Source organism: Brachyistius frenatus, unplaced genomic scaffold, assembly GCF_029030835.1.
Source record: "Brachyistius frenatus isolate BFR_SWC_R1_liver_20210118 unplaced genomic scaffold, ASM2903083v1 Contig_43, whole genome shotgun sequence".
In the NCBI taxonomy this organism is placed as follows: Eukaryota; Metazoa; Chordata; class Actinopteri; family Embiotocidae; genus Brachyistius; species Brachyistius frenatus.
Window position 1 is genome coordinate 2849776 of NW_027210642.1, and position 23838 is coordinate 2873613.

The following is a 23838-nucleotide window of genomic DNA, read 5'->3' on the forward strand; positions in this document are numbered from 1 at the left end:
CGGGGGCGGGGTGGGGGGGGGGGGAAGAAGCTGCAGTGGAATTCACTTTACTGTGAGAATGACCAGAAACCGAAAGACAAGTCATCCTACCTCTCATTTTGGTCTTTTGGTTTTCAAATGGCTTTCATTTCACCCGTGTGGCCCCGATGTGGAGGCGACAGACCGCTACATTCCGAGTGGGTTGTTGTTGTTTTTTTTTAACTTTTTTTTAAAGCGCCGCGATAGCGAAACATTGGATGATGCGGCCAGTGAAAGAGGATTTGCGCCAAGTGGACCTCATGTTGCTGCGGCCACAGCGTCGTCGCAGTTTTTGGGTGTCCTCGCTGCGTCCGAGTCGCGGACAAAACACGAAGCGCAACGGCTGTGCGTTTTCCTCGACGCGATGAGTTGATTGAAAAGCCATCAAAGTGCTGGGGGAGTCAGACGATCTACATATCTGCATCGAAAGTAAACGGAGTCTTGATTCCTGACTCATCATGCCACCGATAGCTGCTGAGTTGGATTATGTCTTCAGGGTCTTCATAAGACTGAGATATAACCAATCTGATATTCTACTACCTGATGTTTTCTTCTCGTTCTGTCTTAATTGAAAATGACTGTGGTCCAACAATATTCAATTTTTATTTTTTTTTTTTGGGTGGGGGGGACAATTGCAGAAAGATATGACCAGGAAATGTGCAGCCTAATAAAAAAAATGTGCTGTTATGCACAAGCAGACTAAAGTAATAAACTCGATAGCAATGTTACTGTAATAATGAATATATTGCTCTAAATTCCACACAGCTGCCCAGCGTCTGTTTACAGAGCAGACATCTTGATGATATGCAATATTTTACTGTTGTCATCCATTTCTGATTTGTCTGTTCTCGCTTTGTGTTTCGAACAAAGCCAGCCACTTGAATTGTAACATTCCATGTAATATGTAGTCTACGTGCCCTTTTTACCTGTAACAAACAAACTTCTTCCAGAGACGCAAATAAAGCTCATGTTTCTGTCTTTATTTATTTGTTTTATTACACCCCACCCCCCCCCGGAGTTCACAAAAGAGCAACTGTTTCACTGGTTCAGTGACTGAAATATTGTAAACAAACTTTTTTCCACCGCACATAAAATTCCTGCACAACACTGGAGGATCCCCTCACTCAACAGTTGCTGGAGTATTATTTTAAATAACATCAAAGTTCCACATTTAATATTTAGGTTCGGTCAATGCAGCGTTGAGTGAAAGGCACATTTAACGGAAACGGAATAGCAGCGAATAAACTTTCTAATAGCGCTACTGCAGAGCAAAGGTCAGATCAGTAGAATATACTGCATGAGCTTCATGACGCCACAAAGCTGTCAGCTCCAGGCTGCATACTAGTTTGACAATGCAGATGAGAACCTCTTGGTCTCCCAGTTCTGTGGAAAACTGCCCTGATTAGGCTGCCAAAAGCTGAGAATATTGCGCTTTTTTTTGTTTGTTTTGTTTATCAAACTAAACAGCACTCTCCGTTGAATGTTTAACAACTCATAAAAGTAGCAAAATAAAAAGGACATTTTTGTTTCATACTCTCTTCAAGATCACATACAACATTAAAGTAAGACTTTGCTGCATTTCAGTAGCTTCTTTTGCCTGCGACAGCGCTACATTCACCAGTCAGAGGAAGTGTCATTTCTTGTTACGGATGAAAGCCTGGAGTCCATTTGACCAAAACGCATCTATGCTGTTAACCTCAGATCACACACTCCTTAACATCCAAATGGACGGAGAGGCCCTTTAAAAGGACCCGAACGGTGAGGAGCTGGATGTGTGGAAGCAACTGTTGTTTTCCCTGCCAGGCTCTACAGGATGAAGGGTAGTATGGAGGAGCGCAGGGTGGGATAATCTCTGAACTCCTTTAAGTAGCCGCGGTGTTTGCCTTTAGCCCACACAGTCATCTGGATGAAGGCCACGAGAGTGAAGAAAGCCACCGGCACACACTGGGTCATCACTGTGAAGCCGATCCAGGAGCCCAGCTGTGAGCAAGAAGTTGGCATGAGCCGCGCACACACACACGCGCACACACACACACACACACACACACACACACACACACACACACACACACACACACACACACACACACACGCACACAGTGCATTGAGAATGAGGGTACGTGTAAAGAACGCAGCCAGTAGATGGCAGCAACAGTGCAGCTTTCTTTGCAGGGACAAATGACTAAAAAGCCTACCAGTCAAAATGATGAGGATGAATAGAAATATAAAACATGACTCACAATTTTTTTTAAATTTTTTTTTAGGAATAACCGATAACTAATGGCGGACAAAATGTCCCTCAAATTGAATTTACCATATGTTACACATTCTTCTACGAGCTACAGATTCTTGTAAGTAAATAAAAAGGAAGGAAAATTGGAAAAATCCAAACTCACCATTCACATGAAAACACTACCAAATAGAGAAACCTTTTTTCTTCATTATCCTTGACTTTAATTTTCATAGAAACACAGTTAAAAAAAAAATACGTGTACGTGTGGATTTGTGTAACAGCTTACTTCATATGTGTAGTTGGGACAAGAGACGAGCCAAAAAGTCCACGTGAAGGGATTTTTCGTCGGGTAAGGAATCTTCTTGGTTTTTGACCCTGAAATGATTGATGAACTCAAAATTAAACATTTGCTCAGTCTGTAAAAATGAAGATCAAAACAAAACAGACTATATGTGTTGCTACAACATGCTCACCTGGTGGTTTGAGGTTACGAAGGGCCACGTGGATGGAAAAATTCCCTAATTGACAGAACTGCAGGAATAAACCCACCAAAAGATGAGCATCTACATAACAACAGGACATTTCTTTTTTTATCATTTTTTTTTTTAATATCCGGAACATGACTTTAACTGATCTAAAAACTTACCAAGAAGATGTAAAGACCTGTATTCACCTGCTGTTGCCCGTAATCTGTTGAGTTGTCATAGGAGAGCGGATTAAGATGGAAGTCAACTCTGACTGATGAGCTAAAGTGAGAATTGCAGTAGTCAGCACTTACAGGGTGGCGTGTAGAGAGGGTGGTTAATGTAGTATGCCATCCAGGCTGCCGTGCACCAGTAATAGCCACAGTTCTGGAACAGAAAGTGGGACCATAATAACTCGACTAAGGCTCAGATTTCTGAGATAATAAATATAATGTGCAAAGCTTTAAGCGTGCAGCACGGTCACCTTAAATATGTTTCTGAGAGGCATGGTCCCATGGGAGATACGGTGGACAAACATTGTCTCCAGAATCCTCTTGATGTAGTGGAAGGAGTGACACACGCAGGCCAAACTGCAACAGGAAACACATACTTACATATTCAGCTGTGATTAAGACATAGCCCCGCTGCAGTCCACTACACTTGGCCCTGACTCTGTGTCAACATAGCAATATGCTTCTCAACTGTTTGTCATGTCCAGGGGGCATCTGTGCAAAGCCTGGGATTGTGTGATACGCCGACATCACAGCAGATGCCTGAAAGCATAAGGAAGCTGACACTCACTGTACGACCCAGTTCTTGCTGCTGGTGAAGTCATACTTTGGAGAGTAGATGAAGGGAAGGCGGAAGTAGAACATTAAGTAGATGATCAGTGGGCCGGCACACTCTGACAGGAACACCTGAAGTCAGTGAGGACACGGAAAGGCCTTCAACTTTCTTTCTTCTTATTCGTAAACCAGATGCAATGGGAAGAAATGCAAGAAATATGCACAAAAAAGAAAAGAAATAAAAAGCACAAAAGAGTATAATTATTTACAATTAGCATGTCTAACCATTATGGGTTGAATAGAAAATTCACAGACGAGTGAAATGAAAAATATTTTATCCCTTTTTTTAGTGCCATTTATGGTATTTTTTGCATCTATTAATCTAGAGATTGGTAGAGCTTTTTTAAAAAAAAATCCTTTTTGGGGTTTTGTTAGCCCTGTTGTTGACCCACAGTGGACTTTTTATATTTGTGGTTTATTCAATGTTTCTGCCTTTTCATCCAGATTTCTGTGTGGCCTGCTGGACATTTAAATTTCCCTATTGGGAAGATTAAAGTAATTATCTATCTTTCTGTCTATTTTCTCAATGTAACCCCTCAGCCAACGGGAGAACTTGCAACTGACACCAGTATGGCTACAACTTCTCACTTGTTAACTCCATCTTAAAGCAAAAACAGCCAGTCTGCCATTCAGTGTAACGTTAATAGTGTTCAGCATGTGCCCATCGAGTAAATGTGACACTAAGACAGCTTGTAATACCTACTTTTCACAAAGGATATGATCAAGTGAAGCAGCGCAGCTGACACTGAAACAGATCCCTGAATCAGCACCCTGAGCAGAGCTCTGGCTCAGTGCGCCCGACCTGCCGCTACTGGTGCTCTCTGCACGGGGCACTTCATGCTTCTCTACACCCCCCCACCCCCCCACCCTCCCACACACACACACACACACACTGGCATCAATCTGAAGCCTGGCAGGGTGCTGGGGGTTGGTAAGGACAGCGAATGAAGAGACTGGGTGGCCATGGGTGAGTAAAAAGGCGCAGAGAAAGGCAAGTGAGAGGTCAGGGGGATAAACACCTTTGGGAGAAATGGGGCCATGAGATTATATGTCCTAGGACAGAGGACAGGCCGTGCAGGAGGTGGGAGGGAAGGGGAGGTGAGGGGAGGGGCTAGTGGAGGGGACCGGCTAGTGGAGGGGACTACAGCAAATCACCTCTATCTGTCACCGTGGGATGATATTTATATTCAAGAGTTATTGAGTGGGGGAAAGGCTGTCCGTTTATATTTAAAGTACAAGAATGTTAAAAGACCGTGTTGGTGGTTTTTGCACGTTTTAGCATGTTAACTGCAGTTTGTATATATTTGAATGGGCTGTTGTTGCAAACCAAGCCTCTTCACCTGATAGTCAGCTAATTAAAACCAATGAATTCACGAGATACAGTTGTTGGAGCTGAATCAAATCCAAAAGATAATCATTTAAACTTTCCGTATCTGTTCAGGGGATCAAATCTTAAATGTTGGAGCATTCTTAAAATCAGCAACAAGCAGCTTTTTTTTTTTTTTTTCCAAAACATACTGAAAGCTGAATATGCAGAGTCAAATCTCAGCAAGTTCATTTGTTTTACAGGAAACCAAAAAAAGGAGCAAGGTGGCAAGTTAAAAACACCTCATTAGATACTTTCCAAAAATAGCTCACAGTAATGTAAAGCATGCGTGACTTAATGTCAGGTGGCTAAAACATGCAACATGTGTGTGTGTTTGCATGCACAGGCGGACTCACGGTTCCCCACGTGAGCTGAGGTCCGAGGTCACTGAAGTAAAAGCTGGCTGTGGTTCCCACAGGAAGTGTCTGAAGAACTTCCTCATCCCTGAGACACTTGGCCTCTGAGAAACATCCACAACTATCAGCCGGGTCACGACCGCACGATATGGCATTACATCATTACAACACCTATCAATCAGTCTGGATACATGCAGAATTTCTTGGACAAAATCAAATATGCTGACAGACGTACTTGCATCCAAACGCAGTGACTGTCTGGCCGGATACCACTTTGGGTCTGTTGAAATAGGGAGGAACTTCACTTTTGGCAGATTATTGATTAACGAGAGAGAGAGAGAGAGAGATACTACAGCCACGTTACAGCTCCTCCAAGAGGTTGAATGTCATTACATTCACAGATATTTGGCTACAAGCAATATTTCACTTAAAAGGAAATAAAAATGTCAACATGTTGATGGCGATAAAGAGTACTTCTGGGATCAACAAAGTCAGGAGGATTCATCTTCTGGGGACCTTGAATGTCTGCATGATTAACTTACATGATTTGTGAAACAAAGCCTTAATATCCAAAACAGTGGCAGTTGGCTCCACCTACAATCAAAATATAAAAATAAGACATTTTTTTAAAATAGTGTTATTATCAGCAGCATTGGTTTACAGACTGCCACAATGACATTTACACCGAGCGCTAAAAACACAACAGAAGTAATCTGTATTACTATCGTGACTGGTGTTTTCATTTCTTCTGGAATTTGTCATACTTGCATTTCTACATTTTCACCAGCAATACGATCCCTCACAGTCTGGACACAACTCTGCACATTTACACAAGCTGCTAATCATGTCACTCCGCCTGCCTGCTTTGCCCGTTGGCTAAGTGCAGCACAGGCATGTGCTGTAGCTGGAACAGAAAATTCCTGTCAGATGAAGAGGGAATTCTCACCTCCTAACTGCAACACTCGCTCAATAGAAGCATAACTGATAATGGCTGCACTTGACCGGGCAACCTGTGAAGTAGAATAATGATCTACAAAATGGCCCATCTGCTGGAAGAGCTGACACGGCAGAGCTCAAACAAATTGTGCTTCCACTGCAGAGCAATCACAGGCTTTAGGTTTAAATCAAGAAACAGCCCTGCGAGGTGTTAAACTATGAAATCTACGGCATGCAAAAGGTTCTAAAAACAAATCTTTTTACGTCTTTTGTAAAGGTCTTCGTATTGTAGCTGCGATCAGAAACATGCGCCTTTACTATCAGTCTTCTAAAATCATTACGGCCAATATAAAATGTGACTGTAATAAAAAACCCTTTCGCCATGCTGACACTCACCTTGTCCAGCAGCAGTAGTTTCTCTTTAGTCTTTAAATCCACGATCTCCACCTCAAAGTAAACAATCCTTTTGGCCTTTTTGGGGGCCTTTGGTTTTGGCCTGGGTGCAGACTTCTTGTCGGAATCTGCTCCATTTACATTCTTTGCCTCTAATGCTAGTACATCCATGATACAGTTTGATCCCAAACCTCAACAGCCTGGTGAAAGAATCTGTGATATGTCCAGTGACACCGGTCGTCCTCTGCTGGTATGCGTACCAGCTCGTCCCCAGAGAACTGTCAGTCCAGCTCAAGAGTTTCTTTAGGTCTCACTGAATGTCCCTCCAGTTTGACAGGAAAAGTGACCCCAAACCCTTTTGTCCACAGCGCATATGTGAGAGAGCGAAGTTTAGCCAGAAAGAAAGTGAGGAGAAGTCAAAAGAGAGCTGATCTAAAACCATGAAATAGACTTGCTCCTCACCTGAATAGCAGCCACTTCATGATTCACAACCCCCCCCCCCCCCCCCCCTTTCATGCAGCAAAACGCACTGAAGACGAAACTGGAGAACCCCAAGACATAATCCATTGAGCGCCATTTGCAAAGCTAAATATAAGTCGCCTGATTCGCTCTGTACTGGCTTGGTAACCTTGGGAAGCTACATGCAGCCTTACCCAGTGACAGATGCCAATATGCTCTCATTAGGCCTGTAAGACACATCTCTGCTCCGCTGCTCGCTTGGTTGCACAGTCACGGGCCGCATTGAAAGCCTGATCCATAGGATGAAAGATCTACTACACATGCCAACACATCTCTCCCCTCCTCCAGACCACCTGTGAGGTATTTATTCTCAACAAAGGCACACGTGTTTATTTCAGGACCTGTGCGGTTCAAGATTTGTGTGCTATATCATTTCCAAAATACTTCAAGGTGGTTTGCGGTGGGAGGAGGGTGAAGAAAATGCCTATCGGGCGAAGATCGGAGATGGCTGTCATCGCACAGCGTCAACTCATCATTGCACATAGCCGACTGCACATCTATATTCTACGGTCTATTTATAAACAAGTAGGAGCAGCACAAGACAGCAGCAAGCAGCAGTAGCATACATGGATTCCAAGACCACGTTTGAGACCTGTATTTCAAACATTCCTCAGTTAAATCAAAACCTTTCTTTTACTGATCATCTGAAAGACAACAGTATATGGGGGGAAAAAACAATCTCAAATATCTGCTGAACTGGACCCGCTTTTCTTTTCAACGGTGGTAAACACTGAGATCCGACCCACTGACGTATGATCTACTGTGACGTGGAAGCCCTTGGGATCATTTTGCTTAGAGGAACAGTCTCTGGACTGTTACTCTGGTAGTTACGTTGCCACAGTCACAGTCTATTTCGGGTTCACAACCCCCTTAGATCAATGTAAAAATATGTAATCTAATACATTTTCAGGTGGAAATGAGTATTTTCTATTGATAATACATCATTTTAATTTCTTCCAAAAATGATTCTAATCTCTATTTTCTTTTTTATGTGGCATGCACTGAGGATAAAACCTTGTTTTGTTATAATAATTAATATACAGATTCATATCAATTTAACTGAGCCTTTGTTTTTCTTTCTGTAAATTGCATCCAGTGGATCCGATAACAATGGCACTTGTACACTGTAAACACAACAATATTACAAAAGATATTATCTTATAATCTTATAACCACATCATCTTTTTCGTTTTGAGAAAGGTTGATTGATTTTACTACACAAATTTTAGAGTCTGCAGTCCTGATTAATGTAACAATATAGAAACCCTACACATACAGTTACGTTTTTGACTTGTATATGCAGGCAGTGCTCTTTCTGCCCTCTCTATAATCAGGTATCTGGACGATTCAAAATGGCCCTAAAAAAAAAAAAGCTGCATTTATTCAGGGGAAAAACAAAGTTCAGGTGAGTCAAGACCACACGAAATGGCATTACAGGATTACATATTTTAAAGAATTATACTTTCTTAATTCATTTTGTCACGAATATAAATGTAGGACTATGTATAAACATATACACTAGAGTAGCCAATACATTTATTACTAACTTTATCCTTCCGTATGTTTAGTTACAGTCGGTCTAGTCCGTGGTTGAACCCCTACGCGTACGGGAAAGCAGAAAAGTTTGGAAAGCAATGCGCATGCGCACTCAATCGAAACTTTATTTTTTTTAAATTTTTAATTTTTTTTTTAAAAGGGCTGAAAACTCACCCAAAAAGCGAATCATTTACTCCATAAAACTAAGCAAGACCAGTTCCATCCCGATAGGTTTCTGCTCTGTACACTCGATTACATAAAAAAAAAAAAAAAAAAAAAACCCAAATCTAAAGATAGATCTGTCCACTTTCGGACGTCTACGTCGGTTGAAGCGAAACCGGAAGTTATTGGGAGGGAATCCTCTCGGCTCGGTAGCGATGACCCGCATCAGCAGCACCAGCTTCTTCCAGAAGTTTCCTCGCACCGGTTTACGGCGCGGCGGGTGCAATACGGACGCTTCTTACAGGACACCGCGCGTTTTGTTTTACGGTCTGTCATTTTCAGCGTAAGCGACGTTTTTTTTTTTTTTTTCTCCTCGTCTCGGACGGAGCGAGAAAGTTGTGACTGGGACATCTGCGGGCAGGACAACCTTGACAGCTTAGCTAACCTGCTGTTGTCCGCTGCGGTGACGGCAGCTGCGGCGGCGAAGGAGCCCCGTCGACCCGAACGAACCCACCGGCGAGACACGCTGGACGTGTCGCTGGCACTGAACCAAAAAAAAACAACAAAAAAAAAAACCTGAAGCTTCTGACGATGTTTTTTTTTTAATTTTTATGAAGTGTAAAAAAAAAAATAATAATAATAATAAAAAAAGGAGTGACCGGTCATTGTAATGGGTAAAGATTACTACAAAGTGTTAGGGATAGCCAGAGGTGCCTCCGAGGATGAGATCAAAAAGGCGTACAGAAAACAGGCCCTGCGCTACCATCCCGACAAGAACAAGAATCCCGGTGCCGAGGACAAATTCAAGGAGATCGCTGAAGCCTACGATGTCCTCAGCGATGCCAAGAAAAAGGACATCTACGATCGCTTTGGAGAAGAAGGTAAACAAAACTGCTCTCTCTCTCTCTCCCTCCTTTCTGATTCTGGATCGGTGGTGTTTCTGCCATCTGTCTGCACCATTAATCACAATGAATGTGTGTGTGTGTGTGTGTGTGTGTGCACACAATAGGTGAAGCTGGAGAACCTGCTGGAAACTGCCCGTCCTGTCAGTCTGTGACTGGGATGATAATTATGGCTTAACCTGCTCAGAAATGCAAAAGTTTTGTGCCTTTCGGCTTCGATGTTTACTGTCCACAACATGAGCAGCAGTGTGATCGTTACAAGTTTGCACGTGATGGACATTTTCTTTTTCGTGCACTTATTACGTCTTTTTTATGGGGATGTATATGTTACTGAGGTAAATTACAGAGAGGTGAACATGTTTTTACCTTTTAATATAGTTTTATATAGGTACTTCCTACTTTAGTTTAATACAGGGTTTTTTTTTGGGGGGGGGGGGGCAGGGGGGACAGACAATGTGCCTGACAAATGTATTTATTTATATAATAAAATATAGATTTTTTTTTTTTTTTGGCTTCTGCGTATTAAGACAATATTACCATGCAAAATAATCGAGATTCTGTGTTGTAGTTTCATTTTTGTCCACTCCAATTTCAGAGCGATGCCTCACTGCTGTTAATTAGCATCTTTGACATGTCTGTACTGCATTTTCGTGTCGGTACCGATGTTTAAAACTTAAAAAAAAAAAAAAAAAAAAAAAAGAGCCAATAATGATGTTTTTCCACGTCATCTTCCTCATTAGGACTGAAGGGTTCGGCCGATGGCAGAGGTGGAGGACACAGCGGTCAGAGCTACAACTACACCTTCCAAGGAGACCCTCACGCAATCTTCGCGGAGTTCTTCGGCGGCCGCAGCCCGTTCGATCACTTCTTCTCCCACAACGGGGAGGATGAAATGGATGTCAACGACCCCTTCACAGCGTTCGGCATGGGAGGAATGGGCGGCATGGGCGGGTTTCACAGGTCCTTCAAATCCCACCCAGGAGGCCCTCACAGGGCCCACGAGAAAAAGAAGGACCCGCCTGTGGTGCACGAGCTGAAGGTGAGCCTCGAGGAGGTCTTCTCGGGCTGCACAAAAAAGATGAAGATTTCCCGCAAGAGACTGAATCCCGACGGCTGCACCATGCGGAACGAAGACAAGATTTTAACAGTCGACATCAAACGCGGCTGGAAGGAGGGGACAAAAATCACGTTTCCCAGGGAGGGAGATGAAACTCGCACCAACATTCCTGCAGACGTGGTGTTCGTGGTCAAAGACAAACCTCACCCGGTGTTCAGAAGAGAGGGCTCGGATATAGTCTATCCCGCCAAAATATCCCTCAGAGAGGCAAGTGTCAGGATAGAAAAAGAAGAAAAAAATATATATATATATTGTTGTTCGTTAATTTTAAAGTCGCCGATGATCAAAACCAGTCATCAGTGACAGCACAGACTTATGCGTCTAATTACCTTGTTTTCCACTCTTTCTCCATCTGTTTCCAGGCGCTGTGTGGATGCACAGTCAACGCTCCCACGCTGGACGGCCGGACCATCACCGTGACCTCCAGAGACGTTGTCAAACCCGGAATGAAAAAGCGTATCGCTGGAGAAGGGCTGCCGCTGTCCAAGTGCCCCGAGAAGAGAGGTGACATGATCTTGGACTTCACAGTTAAATTTCCTGACAAACTGGGACAAAACACACGTGATGCACTCAAGCAGATTCTTCCCCCCTGACTCGAACTGACTTCAGTCTAAACCCCCTCGAAAACAAGTTCACATTTCCAGTGTCTCCTGCGAAGCGTCACATTTTGGCCTGGACGGTTGAGGCTCAGGGCAGATTTGATCTCAGCTGAGTTTTAACACCGAGTCCGCATTTCTTACCCAGGATGGAGTCAGTTTAATGAGCGTCCAGGAACTTTTCACTGTGTGTGAAGGAGACAGTCAAACCACAGACGCGAAAGCGTTTAAAAAAAAAAAAAAAAAAAAAAAGCAGCACGAGGAAAATGTATTTAGGAAGTTAAGCTTTGGTTTCACAGCAAGACATTTAGGGCTTTAAGGTAACAGGCAGCCAGCTACTTAACAATACCTCAGGACAGATGGACTGATGCATGTGTGAATACATAGATATTTGCACCAATACTGACCTTATTAATAGTAGCAGCGTTATATAGAGTTTTCTTTTTTAAGTGTTGTCACGACATTCTGTGTTTATACACTCATTTTCTGTGCTATAGTCGAATAACCTGCCAGGAAAAAAAAAAAAAAAAAATACCAAGTAGTCTCAAAGGCTGAACGTAGTACCGGTGTACGGGCATGCCCAAGAAGAGATGGTGTTTCAGTGATGTAACCTTACATATATATGATCCGCACGGTGATGCAACATTAACCACCCATACATCAGGTTGTCCTTTTTAGAGGGGAGCAGACAGCTGAGACTGGGCGAGAGGTCCGGTCCGGGTCTCCTGTCAGGAACACAGCGATGCTGCATCATGCAAAATTTCAATCTGAGGAAAGAGAAAGCACTTCTATCACATCGTTCCTCTGTGCTGGCAGAAGACAGATCGGTGAATTCATAAAAAACAAAACAAACAAAAAAAACACGTTTACTTTTACGACATCATATTTATCCGGGAGTACACAGTTTATTATGTGAAATATTTGTTGGAAGATTTTTGTGCCAAACAAGCTGTCCCTGTGTAATTATAATATGGATGTGTGTCTGTCTAAAAGTATGCTGAGGGCATGCGTGTATCCTGACGTGTGATTGACAACTACCAAAATCATTTGTAGCCTGTAGCAGAAAATGTTTATGATATTTTATACAAATATCGTGCATTAATGATATTCGAGTTCCTCCTCATCTGTTATTATAACTCTGTTTAACAGATTATAGAGTCAAAAGTCGAGTGTGTTTATTTTTTTACCGGCCTACATGATACAAATCTGGTGCATCAGGTGAAATATTACCGACTAACGTGTGAAAACAAAGTGTGAGCCCCCGTTTTAAAGGCATTTGCAATTTATTTTTGATTTTTCATGGCTTCTCTTAAATCTGACGGCGTCCAGTATGTCGTTTCACAGTTCAGCAGGGATCCTAAAATACTGAGCTCTGCCATGTTTGACTTGAGTTGCTGATGGATGCTCAGTTGCTTGATTTTGCACATTTTAAAGTCATTTTAGTGTTGATGTGACTGTCGGAGGGAAAAACAAACTTCATGATGACAGTCCTGACCTGCTGCTTCATCCTGCGGTTTTTAGTTTCTAACGGACACAAACATGTGGTTTAACATGAATGTAGAGATGTGTAATCTCTAATTTTTGGAAACGTTTTTGTTTGTTGGCTGAAAGCTTTTTTTTTTCTTTTCTTTTTTTCCTTTTTTAAAGGGAAAAAGGCAAAAGCATTATTTTTGTTTTACCTCTTGTTTATGTTTTAAAATTCCAGTTGGGAATCAAAATGCTTTGATTTTTAACAAAGATTTTATGAAATGATAATAGGTTGGATTTTTTTTTTTAATCCTATGCTGTGATGATTTGCAGTTCCACATTAAAGAAACTGGTAAATAATGCATCAGCTCTGGCACAGTGTTTTAATTGTTATGGTCATTTTAACAACACATTTTTTTCCCAAACCTTTCCCTCTTATTCCATTTCATGTAGTGGACGTCAGGCAACACAGTTTAGTCTTTATAGATCAGTAAAGAAAGTTTATAAGCCTGAAGGCCTCACAGCAGCTACTGTACTGCACAATCTAAAAAAAAAAAGTTAGACAAAACTAACAACATACTGTTCATTTTAAGTCTGAGAGCACTAAAATAAAGGTCAAAGTGTCATTCAAATCTTAAAGGATTATTACCTTTAGATTGCAAGGGTCAGTCTGCACATCAGATGTTGATAGTTCGTGGCACTCTGGGGATTTTAATCCCGGGAGGTAGAAATACAGCAACCACAACGTAAGCGTTTGTCCTCAGGAGCCGTGAATATTTATACTCAATTTCATTGATGTCTGGCCTGTAGTTTTCCAGATATCTTTGCTATTTCCAAGTTACTCTCTAAGGATTCAACTCTTGTATTCTCATACAAGCAGGTCGCATTAATGGTGTCATTATTATGATTATCACATAATCATTTGGATACACACGGTGCTCAACGTAGGTCCTTTTCACGGGTTTTATTTTGAAGGATTGAATGCACTACGGTGTTATTTTACCGGCCTTGCCATTATTGCTGTTGCAATCCAGAGTTGCAAATACTATTGATTATGAATACACCTCACATGGACTACAGCTTGACAAATACAAATTGCCACAAGGATTCATTTTTTATTTTTTTGTAATTTTTTTTTTACTCTGTGTGGCGTCGAATAACTTACAACGCTGTTAAGTCACCAAACGCTTCCGGTCAAAACCTTCAAAATAAAACTTTCACACGCTATATACCTGTAGTTATGGTCTGTGGCCACCAGGGGGGAGTGTGTACCCACGATCGTTAACATTTCTGTCAGATCAACGATATCAAGCGTTACGGGAGACACAATAGCATGTGTACACTTTGTAAACACCAAACACAGGCTTTTTTAAAAAAAAAATTTTTAAAACAGACACAACACATCCTGACCTACTTACGCATAACAACGCACCTGAAATAATGGTAATTACCCTAATAAAACATGTAGGTTAAACAGCACACTTATGATTTCTAATAATTCTCTCGCTCCTCGACAAAATGACATTTAACAACGTTACGAATTACAGCGAACACTCTGCCTAAATTTCACATCCGGAGCTGTTTCTTATTTCTTTTAACTTTGACAATAGCTTCAGTTTAAAAAAAAAAAAAAAAAAAAATTTAGGTTTTGTTTTTTACGAGGGATCCTGAAGGCATCACCGTTCCACCCCTGCTGGGCCGCCTGCCACAAAGCTAATTCTACACACACACACATACACACACACGCACGTACACGCACACACACACGCGCACACACACACGTACATTACCTCCCGTCCTGACCGGGCCGAGTCAAGCTGCCAGGGGCGGAGGACGTAAAGATAACGGGACTTTCTCTGCAGCTGCAACGTTAATTCTTGACAGCGCCGTTAGCAGGCTGAGCTAACAGGACGAGCTAAAAAAAAAAAAAAAAACAACAACAAAAAAGCAACAACAACAACTCCTGCTCCGGTAAGACTTGTTTTCTTTTCACGGTGAAGCTAACTGGCTAACTAAACCTTTAGAGATAGCGACGTTATAAGGAGGGATTAACAGTCACCGATTAAGCTTCCGGTTGTTTAAAAAAAAAAAAAAAAAAAAAAATTGTGTGTTTTTTTTTTTTTTATGAGGTAGCCAAATGCTAAGTAGCCACTGGAGAAGTTGGTAGGAATTGAAAGATATTTGGAAAATATGTCGGAGCCAGCCGCTAACTTTAGCTCTCTGCAATGCGTTGCTTGTCAAATATACAATTGTAAAGGGTGAGCAGTGCTGCTGGGAATATTTCTTTAATGTCATTAATTTTTGTACAAAAAAAAAAAAAAAAAAAAAAAAGGTGTAGAGGCAGAGGATATTCAATCTCCCATGTTGCACCTGAGATGCCAAATGTTTGTGGTGGATGCACGATGAAGTTTCTGTCTGTGTGTGTTTTACAGCTGAACATCTCCCACTTGCAGACCGCTGGACTCCAGAGATCCAGCTATGTGAGCTGCTCTGATGTGTGGGTTTCTAAATCCGTACAGCGCCTGGTTCAGACGGCTTTTAAGCCGGTCTTACACTTCCTGTGGCATAAACATCCAACAAGACGGCCTGCAGCTGATTCGGCCGAACAGGTGTATGTTGGTCTGGATTGCAGCTCCGTAACTCTCCAGAGCGGCCTCCTCCTCCACCTCCTCCTCCTTCTCCTCCTTCTCCTCCTTCTCCTCCCCCCCCCCCCCCCGCTGAGGGACTTACTATGCCTCTGGGACTGGGAAGAAGGAAGAAGGCGTCTCCGTTGGTCGAGAACGAGGAAGCGGAGCCCATCCGCGCAGGTCTCAATGTGGCGGGTATGGACGGCCTGGACGGAGGTGTTGTCGGACTGGGAGAGGGCGCCGCCGCCGAGGGTCTCCCTCCACCTCCCAACAGCATGCGACCTCGCCTCATCTTCCACACCCAGCTGGCTCACGGCAGCCCCACAGGCCGCATCGAGGGCTTCAGCAATGTGCGGGAGCTCTACGCCAAGATCGGCGAGGCCTTTGGTATTCCACCGTCTGAGGTGAGTCGTTCTGCAGGTGGTGACGGGGTGTGACGATACAGGAGTTTAAAACGAGATGACATTTGACTTGATGTTTGCGTGTGTCTCCACAGGTCATGTTTTGCACGTTGAACACTCACAAGGTGGACATGGATAAACTGCTGGGAGGTCAGATCGGGCTTGAGGACTTTATATTTGCCCACATTAAAGGCCAGCGGAAGGAAATAGACGTTTTCAAAGGGGAAGATGCCCTCGGGCTGACGATAACCGATAATGGAGCCGGCTACGCTTTCATCAAGGTGAGGCGTGCTAAAATGGTCGCGACATGGTTTTTCTATCGACTCGAGTCTCTTCAGGGAAAAGCACGACTGTATTAGGGAAGAAAGCGATGAGCCGGATCAATTATTTGTTTTGCTGCTTTTCAGAGGATCCGTGAGGGAAGCATTATCCACCAGATCCAGGTCATCAACGTGGGTGACATGATCGAGTCGATCAACGGTCATCGCCTTATTGGCTGTCGACACTATGAGGTGGCAAAGATGCTGAAGGAGCTTCCCAAAGGAAAAGAGTTCACCATCAAGCTTACGGAGCCTCTCAAAGCCTTCGGTAAGTGTGAGAGGAAGATGCATGAAGTAACCTGAATCACAAGTTCACTGTTCGATAGTTCAGCTACACTGTTCCTGAATAGATTCTTTTGTTTTTAGGACTTCTCAAAGTGTTGATGGATTTCGAAACATTGTTTTTTTGTTTTGTTTTGTAGATATGATCAGCCAGAGGTCCGGAGGCTCGAGGTCGTCATCAGGGGTTCAGCTGGGTACCGGCAGAGGAACACTTCGACTGCGCTCTAAAGGTCCTGCCACGGTGGAGGACCTGGTGAGCGCACACGCGCACGCACACACACACACACACACACACACACACACACACACACACACACACACACACACACACACACACACACACACACACACACACACACACACACACACACACACACACACACACACACACACACACACACACACACGTGGATTAACTGCTCTTTGTACTGTTTAAAAAAAAAATTGAATTGTGTTGCATTGCCTGAGTATGTCTGTTGGATTTTGTCCTTCCAGCCTTCTGCATTCGAGGAAAAGGCCATTGAGAAGGTGGATGACCTACTTGAGAGTTATATGGGCATCAGAGACAGCGAGCTGGGTAAGTGTGTGTGTGTGTGTGTGTGTGTGTGTGCGCGCGCGCGTGTGTATATTTTGGCTCGACTGGTGTCATATTAGTGTGTAACTTTAAGTTCTCTGCTCTCTAAACGTCCTCTCTCGTCTCCTCAGCGGCTACCATGGTGGAGCTGGGAAAAGACAAAAAGAACCCAGATGAGTTTGCGGAGGCTTTAGATGAAACCTTGGGGGACTTTGCCTTCCCCGACGAGTTTGTTTTCGACGTCTGGGGTGCGATCGGCGATGCAAAGGTTGGACGGGTGTAACCACAGAAACTAATGGAGCCGAATGACCTCTGTGTGTGTGTGTGTGTGTGTGTGCGCGCGCATAACACCCGCGGCATTCAGCACTACTAGAAAACACAACACTACCGTCATGAGTTTGTTTTCATTCCGGTGTATACTCCTTCTATTTTTGTGAGTTTGTACCCTTTTGGGAGACTCTTCTGCGACAAAGAATAATCCAGTTAATTGGGAGTGAAAGGGGACTGTGATGACTTCCCAAGTGCTTTTATTTGTCTTCCAGCTTTTCCTTTTTTTTTTTCTTTTTTTCAGAAACGACAAGCACCCTGACGAGCATCTCCTTTGACCGCATCACATGACCCTGCATGTCATTGTTGTAGTTGCTGGCAGTGGAACAAGTACAGCCAAGTACGGCACAGGTTTCTAAAATGGGAGAAATGAAAAACAATGGCTAACACGAAGTAGACATTGATATATATATATGTATAGCAAAAAGCAGTGTTTTTTTTTTTTTCCACGTTACACTGTGTTGCACTGCGCTGTAAAGCAACAACAGACGCGAACATACAGTAGATTGCACTGTACCTCACCTGCTGAGCAGTTCTTGCACAGTACAGGGCATCGGGCTCCCTGAAGTACAGTGTCATCCTGAGCCACTTGATGTTACTGTTATGGATCGGTTTTACAAGCATGAGCTGTTACATTTTTATCTTCCTGATGGATTCTGCTGGTTTCATGTTCCTTTTTTTTTTTTTTTTTTTTTAGGTCAAAGTATAAAAAAATAAAAAAATAAAAGGTGGTTGGAAAGGGGTCATTGTAAACTGTAGCTCGGTGGTGTTTGTTCACCGTTAACACACTCCACACGCCGTGATGAATTTAACCGTGCAGAAAGCATTACATTCCTGCCTTTCATATGTTTGACAGTGTTAAAGAAAATCAGTGTTAATTTACATTAATTGAAGGCATGATGGATGAGAAGTGGTTTCCAGGTCTGTGGATTTATTTTTTAAGGCTAGTGTTGTTTTATTGTTTTTTTTTGGTTGTTTTTATTTGTTTTTATAAAGTGATGTGTTGTCTATTCTAAAACAAGGTTGGTGTAACTGTTGCAACTACTTTAATACAGAGAGCAGTATTAAAGAAGAAAATGTAGTAGATGGAGTAGTTGTGTAGAAAAGAAAAAGGATCTGTTAAGAACAAAATGCCTTCTTTTCTTCTTATTTCATTCATTTTATATATTTTGTTTGCAGTCTGGTGCATGGTGTTGAACAATAAGGATCATTGGAGCAGAATGAGACCAAATGACTTCCATCATGCTGCAGTCGCTCGTGTTGCTCATAGAAAGGAGAAAAGAAAAAAAACGGGCAAAGTTGCACCTGTTTAGGTAAACACACGTCTTAAAAAGAAACTTTTGGTGTTAACCTTTTTAGTATATCCAAACGTATGAAGCTATTTTGTAGTTTTGTTTCATTCCTCAGAGTTAATGGATATCTACATGGGTTATGTAATGAAACTGATGCTAGAACACTGTAACACTAAGAAGAATATGTTATTTTGATGGCTTTGTATTACACTGATGTCAATGTCCAAAATATAATGCAATAATAACATGCACAGAACACTTTTCTTTCTCTTTGGTCTTTCTTAAACACAACACCAGAACTGTGCAGTTTTACTTTGACAAATCCCACCGGTTTTAGTCTATTAAACATGTTTATTTAGATCAGGTTGTCTGAAACTTTGAGCTCCTTTCTTTTGAAGAGGAAGTAGAAACACAGACTGTGATAAGCTGGAGTGTTTTCCAGCAGTCACAGAAACCGTCCCTGAGGACGCTTGTGTGTTTGTGTTCCTTCTCACTCCCGTGTCCTCCTGAAATATATATGACATTTAACTAGACAGCGAAATCACTTCGAGTGTCAGCGGGCCATCAGAGGTAATGTAATCCGATCTACCTCGGTAAACTTGATAGTGCCGGTCGAGCTCAGCGGGGTCACTTACAGGCCTCAATCAAAGAAGAGAACCGTCCTGCTTCGACACAAGTTACAACTGCCCGGATTGTAAATGTTAAACGATGTTTCATGCAGCAGAGCTACATTTTTTTTTTTTTTTTTTTTAGAAAGAGAAACATGCAGGAGTTTTGGAGTCCGTCCTGTTTCCTAAAGTCCTGCTGTGGCTGGCAGATGAGGGGTGATCACATGTCCTTTATTTACTAGAAGTGAACCAGTTCTTCAAGTCCCTGTTGATCTATAACCCTGGTTGCTTAGAAAGTGTTCCCAGATTACTCTGTGGACTCCCTGGAGAGCACTTCTACTTCCTAACAGACTGCTCAGCTCTCCCCACAACAGGAACCCGCCATGGCACTGCGCCCTCGAGCTTCCTCCCAGCCTGGGAAACTCTCCTTCTTCCAGAGCCCGAAGGCGACTTCACCCGTTCGTCCGCGGGCCGTTTCCTCAAGCTCAGGCTCCATGCTGGAAGAGGAGCTCTCCTGTCCCGTCTGCTGCGAGATCTTCAGGGACCCCGTGGTGCTCAAGTGCAGCCACAGCTTCTGCCGGGCCTGTCTTCAGCAGTTCTGGAACAAGAAGAGGGCGAGGCGCGAGTGTCCCATCTGCAGGAGGAAGTGCTCCCTGTCGGAGCCCACGGTCAGCCTGGCCCTGAAGAACGTGTCCGACACCTTCCTGAAGGAGCAGGGGCGCAGGGCAGCCGCGACTGGCACAGCTGCTGGGGGTGATGAGACGAGGGAGGAAGCGGGGAAAGTGGAGGTGAAGTGCACCACACACGAGGAAGTGCTGAAGCTCTTCTGTCTGGATGACTTTGAAGTCCTGTGCTGTGTGTGTCACACCTCCAAGAAGCACCAGGGACACCGAGTGTGTCCCCTGGACGAAGCGGTTCCGGATCTCAAGGTACTGTGCTCCCGTTTATCAACATGTTCACAGTCACCCGTGGGAATGCACGGAAAGCTTCTCGCGTTACAATCCACTTTTTTTTTAAATGTATTTATTTTAATTAATTAATTTTTTAAATGTCAGGTTACTGCTTTAAGACTTCAGCAGCAGCAAGTTACACTCAATATGACTGCATGCTGGATGTCCTGTGACATTCATGGCAGTTTCTCCACCCTCACCTCTGCAGGCAGAGCTGAAGGAAGAGCTGAGTCCTCTGAAGACAAACCTGCGTCGCCTGTATGAAGCCAAGCAGGAGTGTGATGACACAACTGTGCACATCAAGGTATCAACAAACACACAGATCCACGAAACACCAGAGTACCTGCATGACCGTTGACGTGACTGTGACCGAAGCGGAGCCGTGCGCTGTTGGTGTGTAAACACGTCAGCCGAGGTGTCAGGAAAGCTGCCTTGTTTTCAGGATGAAGTTCTCGGACTGGACGAGAGCATTTAGAGCTACCGTGTCAGTAATTCAGTGTTTCAACTGCAGTAAAGGATATGTTAGACGCAAAACTAGAAAAGGGAGATTAAATCCAACAGGTGAGTGTTTTAAAGATGCCAAAGAAGGCAGTGAGGAAATTACAGTCATAACGGGCTAATGATGTTTTTACTTTTTTTGTTTGTTTTATGGTTATTTAATGTACAAAATATTTGGTGGATTTACTTTTTTAAGATGTACAGGTGAGTTTAAATCTAACTCAAATAAATTATTCTTTTAATTTATTTTTTGGCTAAGGAGGCGTATATAAAACAAGGCACTGAAGATAAGGCAGTATAAGTAGACTACAACAACAGACTACAGCTCGTTATCAGTATGTTCAATGTGTTTCCGTGTTGATCCATATTTCCATGCGTGTCCAGAACCAGACTCGGGCCACAGAGAAGCAGATCAGGGAGCAGTTTGAGCAGCTCCGGGAGTTTCTCCAGAGGGAGGAGGAAGCTCGACTGGCCGTCCTGCAGCAGGAGGACGAGGACAAGAGAGAGCTGGTGAAGAAGAAGTCCGAGAGCATCACCAGGGATATCCTCACCTTCTCTCATGCCGTCATCGCCATTGAAAACGAGCTCGCGTCCAGCGACGCTCTTTTCCTTCAGGTGAGTAAAATGTTTTTCCTCTCTGAAACCACCTGATCAGGACAGCACACAGTTTATAATCGTTTGTCGTCTTCTTTCAGAATTATGCCAACACAAAGAAAAGGTAAGAAAATCTTCTGCTCTATAATCTTCACCTTAGTAAATGTTCAGTACTGGTTGACTCCTTCTTGTCATTTTCCTCCTACAGAGCTCAGCTCCCACAGAAGGATCCAGTAAAAGTGTCGGGTGCTCTTGTAAATGTGGCCAAGCATGTCAGTTCCCTCAAGTACCATGTGTGGGAGAAGATGGCGGAGCTGGTTCAGTACAGTGAGCACTCACTTGACTCTCGTGTGAAACACGTGTCGTGTAATTTTATAAAACGGTTCGGTGTAGTTATTTCACTCAATCAATAGTTTGACCCTGAGGATGACTGCTGTGCGGTCGATCCTCACTGGAGTGTTGTTTTTAATCTGGTCAGTGAAGGATTTAAAAAAAAAAAAAAAATCTTCTGCGTAAATAAAGCAATATGCCGTGAGTTTTGAGTGGAATTTATTCCCTCTTTTGCCTACATCACTAAATCACCATCTCTTATCCTCTTTGCCTTCCAGCATCCATCACCCTGGACCCCAACACTGCCTACTCCTGGTTGTCTCTCTCCTCAGACCTGACCAGCGTGGCCAATGGTGGATCCCTGCAGCAGCTCCCGGACAATCCCGAACGTTTCGGCCACTTTGTGTTTGTGCTGGGCTCGGAAGGCTTCACTTCAGGCCGCCACGCCTGGGAGGTGGAGGTGGGCGACAAGGTGGACTGGATGCTCGGGGTGGTCAAGGAGTCCATTGACAGGAAAGGCCACATCTCGGGCTGCCCCGAGGGCGGCTTTTGGATGATCTCGCACTACGAGGGCGAGTACGCGGCCATGACGAGGCCCAGCACCCCGCTGCACCTGGAGGGCGAGCTGACTCGAGTCCGTGTGCAGCTGGACTACGACTCCGGGGAGGTGACCTTCTCCAGTTCTGGCAGCATGAAGCCCATCTACACTTTTACTGACTTCTTCACCGAGAAGATGTACCCCTTCTTCTGCCCCGGAGCAAACATCAACGGAAACAATCCCAACCCTCTTCAAATCTGCCCCGTCAAGGTGGCTGTGTGGAACAGTGCCACGTGGTGATTTCAAATGCTTACATAGGACATCAGCGTATTTCAAATTTAAGCAATCGCCCAGGTGTGAATCAACCATTTACCCCGATGATATCGGTGCATGTTTGTGAGTAAAATGAGCAGGATACAAGCAGAGTAATTACAACAATAAGGACTTTATTTCACTTGGATTCCGTTAGTGATTGACTGCAGTCTACGAAGCACAAAGTGGCTGTTTTAAAGCAACCAGGGGACGAACCTGCCCTCATAATCCGGGAAGGCTCCTCTCTTCTCCTCAGTCAGGGATGCCACCACAGTAAGCATCCTCTGCACCACTCTCCTGGACATCAACCTCCCCCTGGTGGTCACAAGCGCGCAGTTAATACGACATCTTACACAAGAGCACAATTATTGTCACTTTTACCTGAAGGCCAGCTCACTGGTTCTTCGTGATATGAATAGTCCCGATCTACGTTTTTGTTTCCTCCTCAGGTATGACTCGGATCTGTTTTTAAATTGTAGTCTGAACAGTAACCCCCCCCCCCCCAAAAAAAAAAAAAAAAAAAAATAAAACCCACTCCTCGCCAGGGACAGTTTCACATTTGACCCATATTTTAATTGAGAAATAAATGTGATTGTGTATTTTCTTGGGATCTCTCTAACGTGATCATCGCGCTCTGTGTAACCTAATTGTTTTGAACATCTAAGGCGGGGTAACTATCTGATACCAGCATAAGGTGTGAAACTCAAAATCGGTTCTGAGCTGCAAATAAAATCCTTCTTCGTGAATGAAGCCTGTTTTGTAACACGATTTATCCCCACGAGAACACTTTCTTAGTTTTTCTCTCTGGTTTGTGTTGATTGAACAATAACTCGTCCAACTGTGTCTTTGCTATCTTTTTTAGAAACCACACTGTGATTGCACAAACACTCAACCATTGCGTATAAAAGATTACAACGTTAACGTGCTTCTCGATTAAGAAAGTAAACTCTCATTCAGGGCTGACTCGGGTTCCTCTACATTGTTTCCTCGTATCCTTCATGGGGGAATCCTGGAGGTCAGTGGAAACCTGCTGCCTCACCTCCTCTCCACCCATGTCCGTGCGCTGCCAGCCAGGGTGCAGCCCTGAAAACAGGATCTCATCCTTCTTCAGCTCCTCTGAAGCCCAGGAGGAGAGGAGTGGTGGGAAAAGGAGGGGACCGTTGAGGTTATAGCTGGATATTCCCCTCGATTAAGTGTTAGCAGATTGTTACTTACCTTGTTGATGTAGGAGATGAGAGGGAAGAAGACATCCGACTCTTTTATGACTTCTGTTCA

The 23838-nt window shown here is 43.6% G+C and overlaps 4 protein-coding genes across 4 annotated transcripts; 3 read left to right on the forward strand and 1 right to left on the reverse strand.

The window, feature by feature from the left end:
• Positions 1-10: 10 nt before the first annotated feature.
• On the reverse strand, positions 11-9041 carry tecra (trans-2,3-enoyl-CoA reductase a). The gene is made up of 12 exons (XM_069702976.1): positions 7074-9041; positions 6615-6966; positions 5825-5876; positions 5518-5562; positions 5283-5386; positions 3517-3632; positions 3200-3305; positions 3030-3102; positions 2898-2941; positions 2725-2782; positions 2538-2626; positions 11-1998 (listed from the first exon to the last, which is right to left on the reverse strand). Exons 2-12 carry the CDS (start codon positions 6780-6782, stop codon positions 1825-1827), a joined length of 1029 nt encoding a protein of 342 aa, XP_069559077.1. The 5' UTR covers positions 6783-6966; positions 7074-9041; the 3' UTR covers positions 11-1824.
• Positions 9042-9111: 70 nt separating this feature from the next.
• dnajb1a (DnaJ heat shock protein family (Hsp40) member B1a) lies at positions 9112-13272 on the forward strand. Its single transcript, XM_069702978.1, has 3 exons — positions 9112-9709; positions 10471-11054; positions 11210-13272. The coding sequence occupies exons 1-3, from the start codon at positions 9499-9501 to the stop codon at positions 11438-11440; spliced, it is 1026 nt and encodes a 341-aa protein (XP_069559079.1). The 5' UTR covers positions 9112-9498; the 3' UTR covers positions 11441-13272.
• Positions 13273-15520: 2248 nt separating this feature from the next.
• On the forward strand, positions 15521-18991 carry gipc1 (GIPC PDZ domain containing family, member 1). The gene is made up of 7 exons (XM_069702977.1): positions 15521-15941; positions 16034-16219; positions 16346-16526; positions 16681-16793; positions 17036-17117; positions 17246-17382; positions 17686-18991. The coding sequence occupies exons 1-7, from the start codon at positions 15642-15644 to the stop codon at positions 17701-17703; spliced, it is 1017 nt and encodes a 338-aa protein (XP_069559078.1). The 5' UTR covers positions 15521-15641; the 3' UTR covers positions 17704-18991.
• A 130-nt stretch (positions 18992-19121) lies between these two features.
• LOC138623438 (E3 ubiquitin-protein ligase TRIM39-like) lies at positions 19122-23054 on the forward strand. The gene is made up of 6 exons (XM_069702974.1): positions 19122-20270; positions 20500-20595; positions 21174-21404; positions 21485-21507; positions 21592-21710; positions 21992-23054. Exons 1-6 carry the CDS (start codon positions 19725-19727, stop codon positions 22549-22551), a joined length of 1575 nt encoding a protein of 524 aa, XP_069559075.1. The 5' UTR covers positions 19122-19724; the 3' UTR covers positions 22552-23054.
• The last annotated feature ends 784 nt before the right edge of the window (positions 23055-23838 follow it).

What these genes read in the sequence shown, in the direction of transcription:
- tecra (XM_069702976.1), bottom strand. Translation starts at nt 6,782, where the DNA reads ATGGATGTACTAGCATTAGAGGCAAAGAATGTAAATGGAGCAGATTCC. An exon ending in AACTACTGCTGCTGGACAAG is followed by an intron (nt 5,877 to 6,614) that starts GTGAGTGTCAGC and finishes TTTTGATTGTAG; the next exon opens with GTGGAGCCAACTGCCACTGT. An exon ending in TCGTAACCTCAAACCACCAG is followed by an intron (nt 2,627 to 2,724) that starts GTGAGCATGTTG and finishes CAATCATTTCAG; the next exon opens with GGTCAAAAACCAAGAAGATT.
- dnajb1a (XM_069702978.1), top strand. Translation starts at nt 9,499, where the DNA reads ATGGGTAAAGATTACTACAAAGTGTTAGGGATAGCCAGAGGTGCCTCC. An exon ending in CGATCGCTTTGGAGAAGAAG is followed by an intron (nt 9,710 to 10,470) that starts GTAAACAAAACT and finishes CTTCCTCATTAG; the next exon opens with GACTGAAGGGTTCGGCCGAT. An exon ending in CCAAAATATCCCTCAGAGAG is followed by an intron (nt 11,055 to 11,209) that starts GCAAGTGTCAGG and finishes ATCTGTTTCCAG; the next exon opens with GCGCTGTGTGGATGCACAGT.
- gipc1 (XM_069702977.1), top strand. Translation starts at nt 15,642, where the DNA reads ATGCCTCTGGGACTGGGAAGAAGGAAGAAGGCGTCTCCGTTGGTCGAG. An exon ending in GGAGCCTCTCAAAGCCTTCG is followed by an intron (nt 16,527 to 16,680) that starts GTAAGTGTGAGA and finishes TTTGTTTTGTAG; the next exon opens with ATATGATCAGCCAGAGGTCC. An exon ending in CATCAGAGACAGCGAGCTGG is followed by an intron (nt 17,118 to 17,245) that starts GTAAGTGTGTGT and finishes TCGTCTCCTCAG; the next exon opens with CGGCTACCATGGTGGAGCTG.
- LOC138623438 (XM_069702974.1), top strand. Translation starts at nt 19,725, where the DNA reads ATGGCACTGCGCCCTCGAGCTTCCTCCCAGCCTGGGAAACTCTCCTTC. An exon ending in GCGACGCTCTTTTCCTTCAG is followed by an intron (nt 21,405 to 21,484) that starts GTGAGTAAAATG and finishes GTCTTCTTTCAG; the next exon opens with AATTATGCCAACACAAAGAA. An exon ending in TATGCCAACACAAAGAAAAG is followed by an intron (nt 21,508 to 21,591) that starts GTAAGAAAATCT and finishes TTCCTCCTACAG; the next exon opens with AGCTCAGCTCCCACAGAAGG.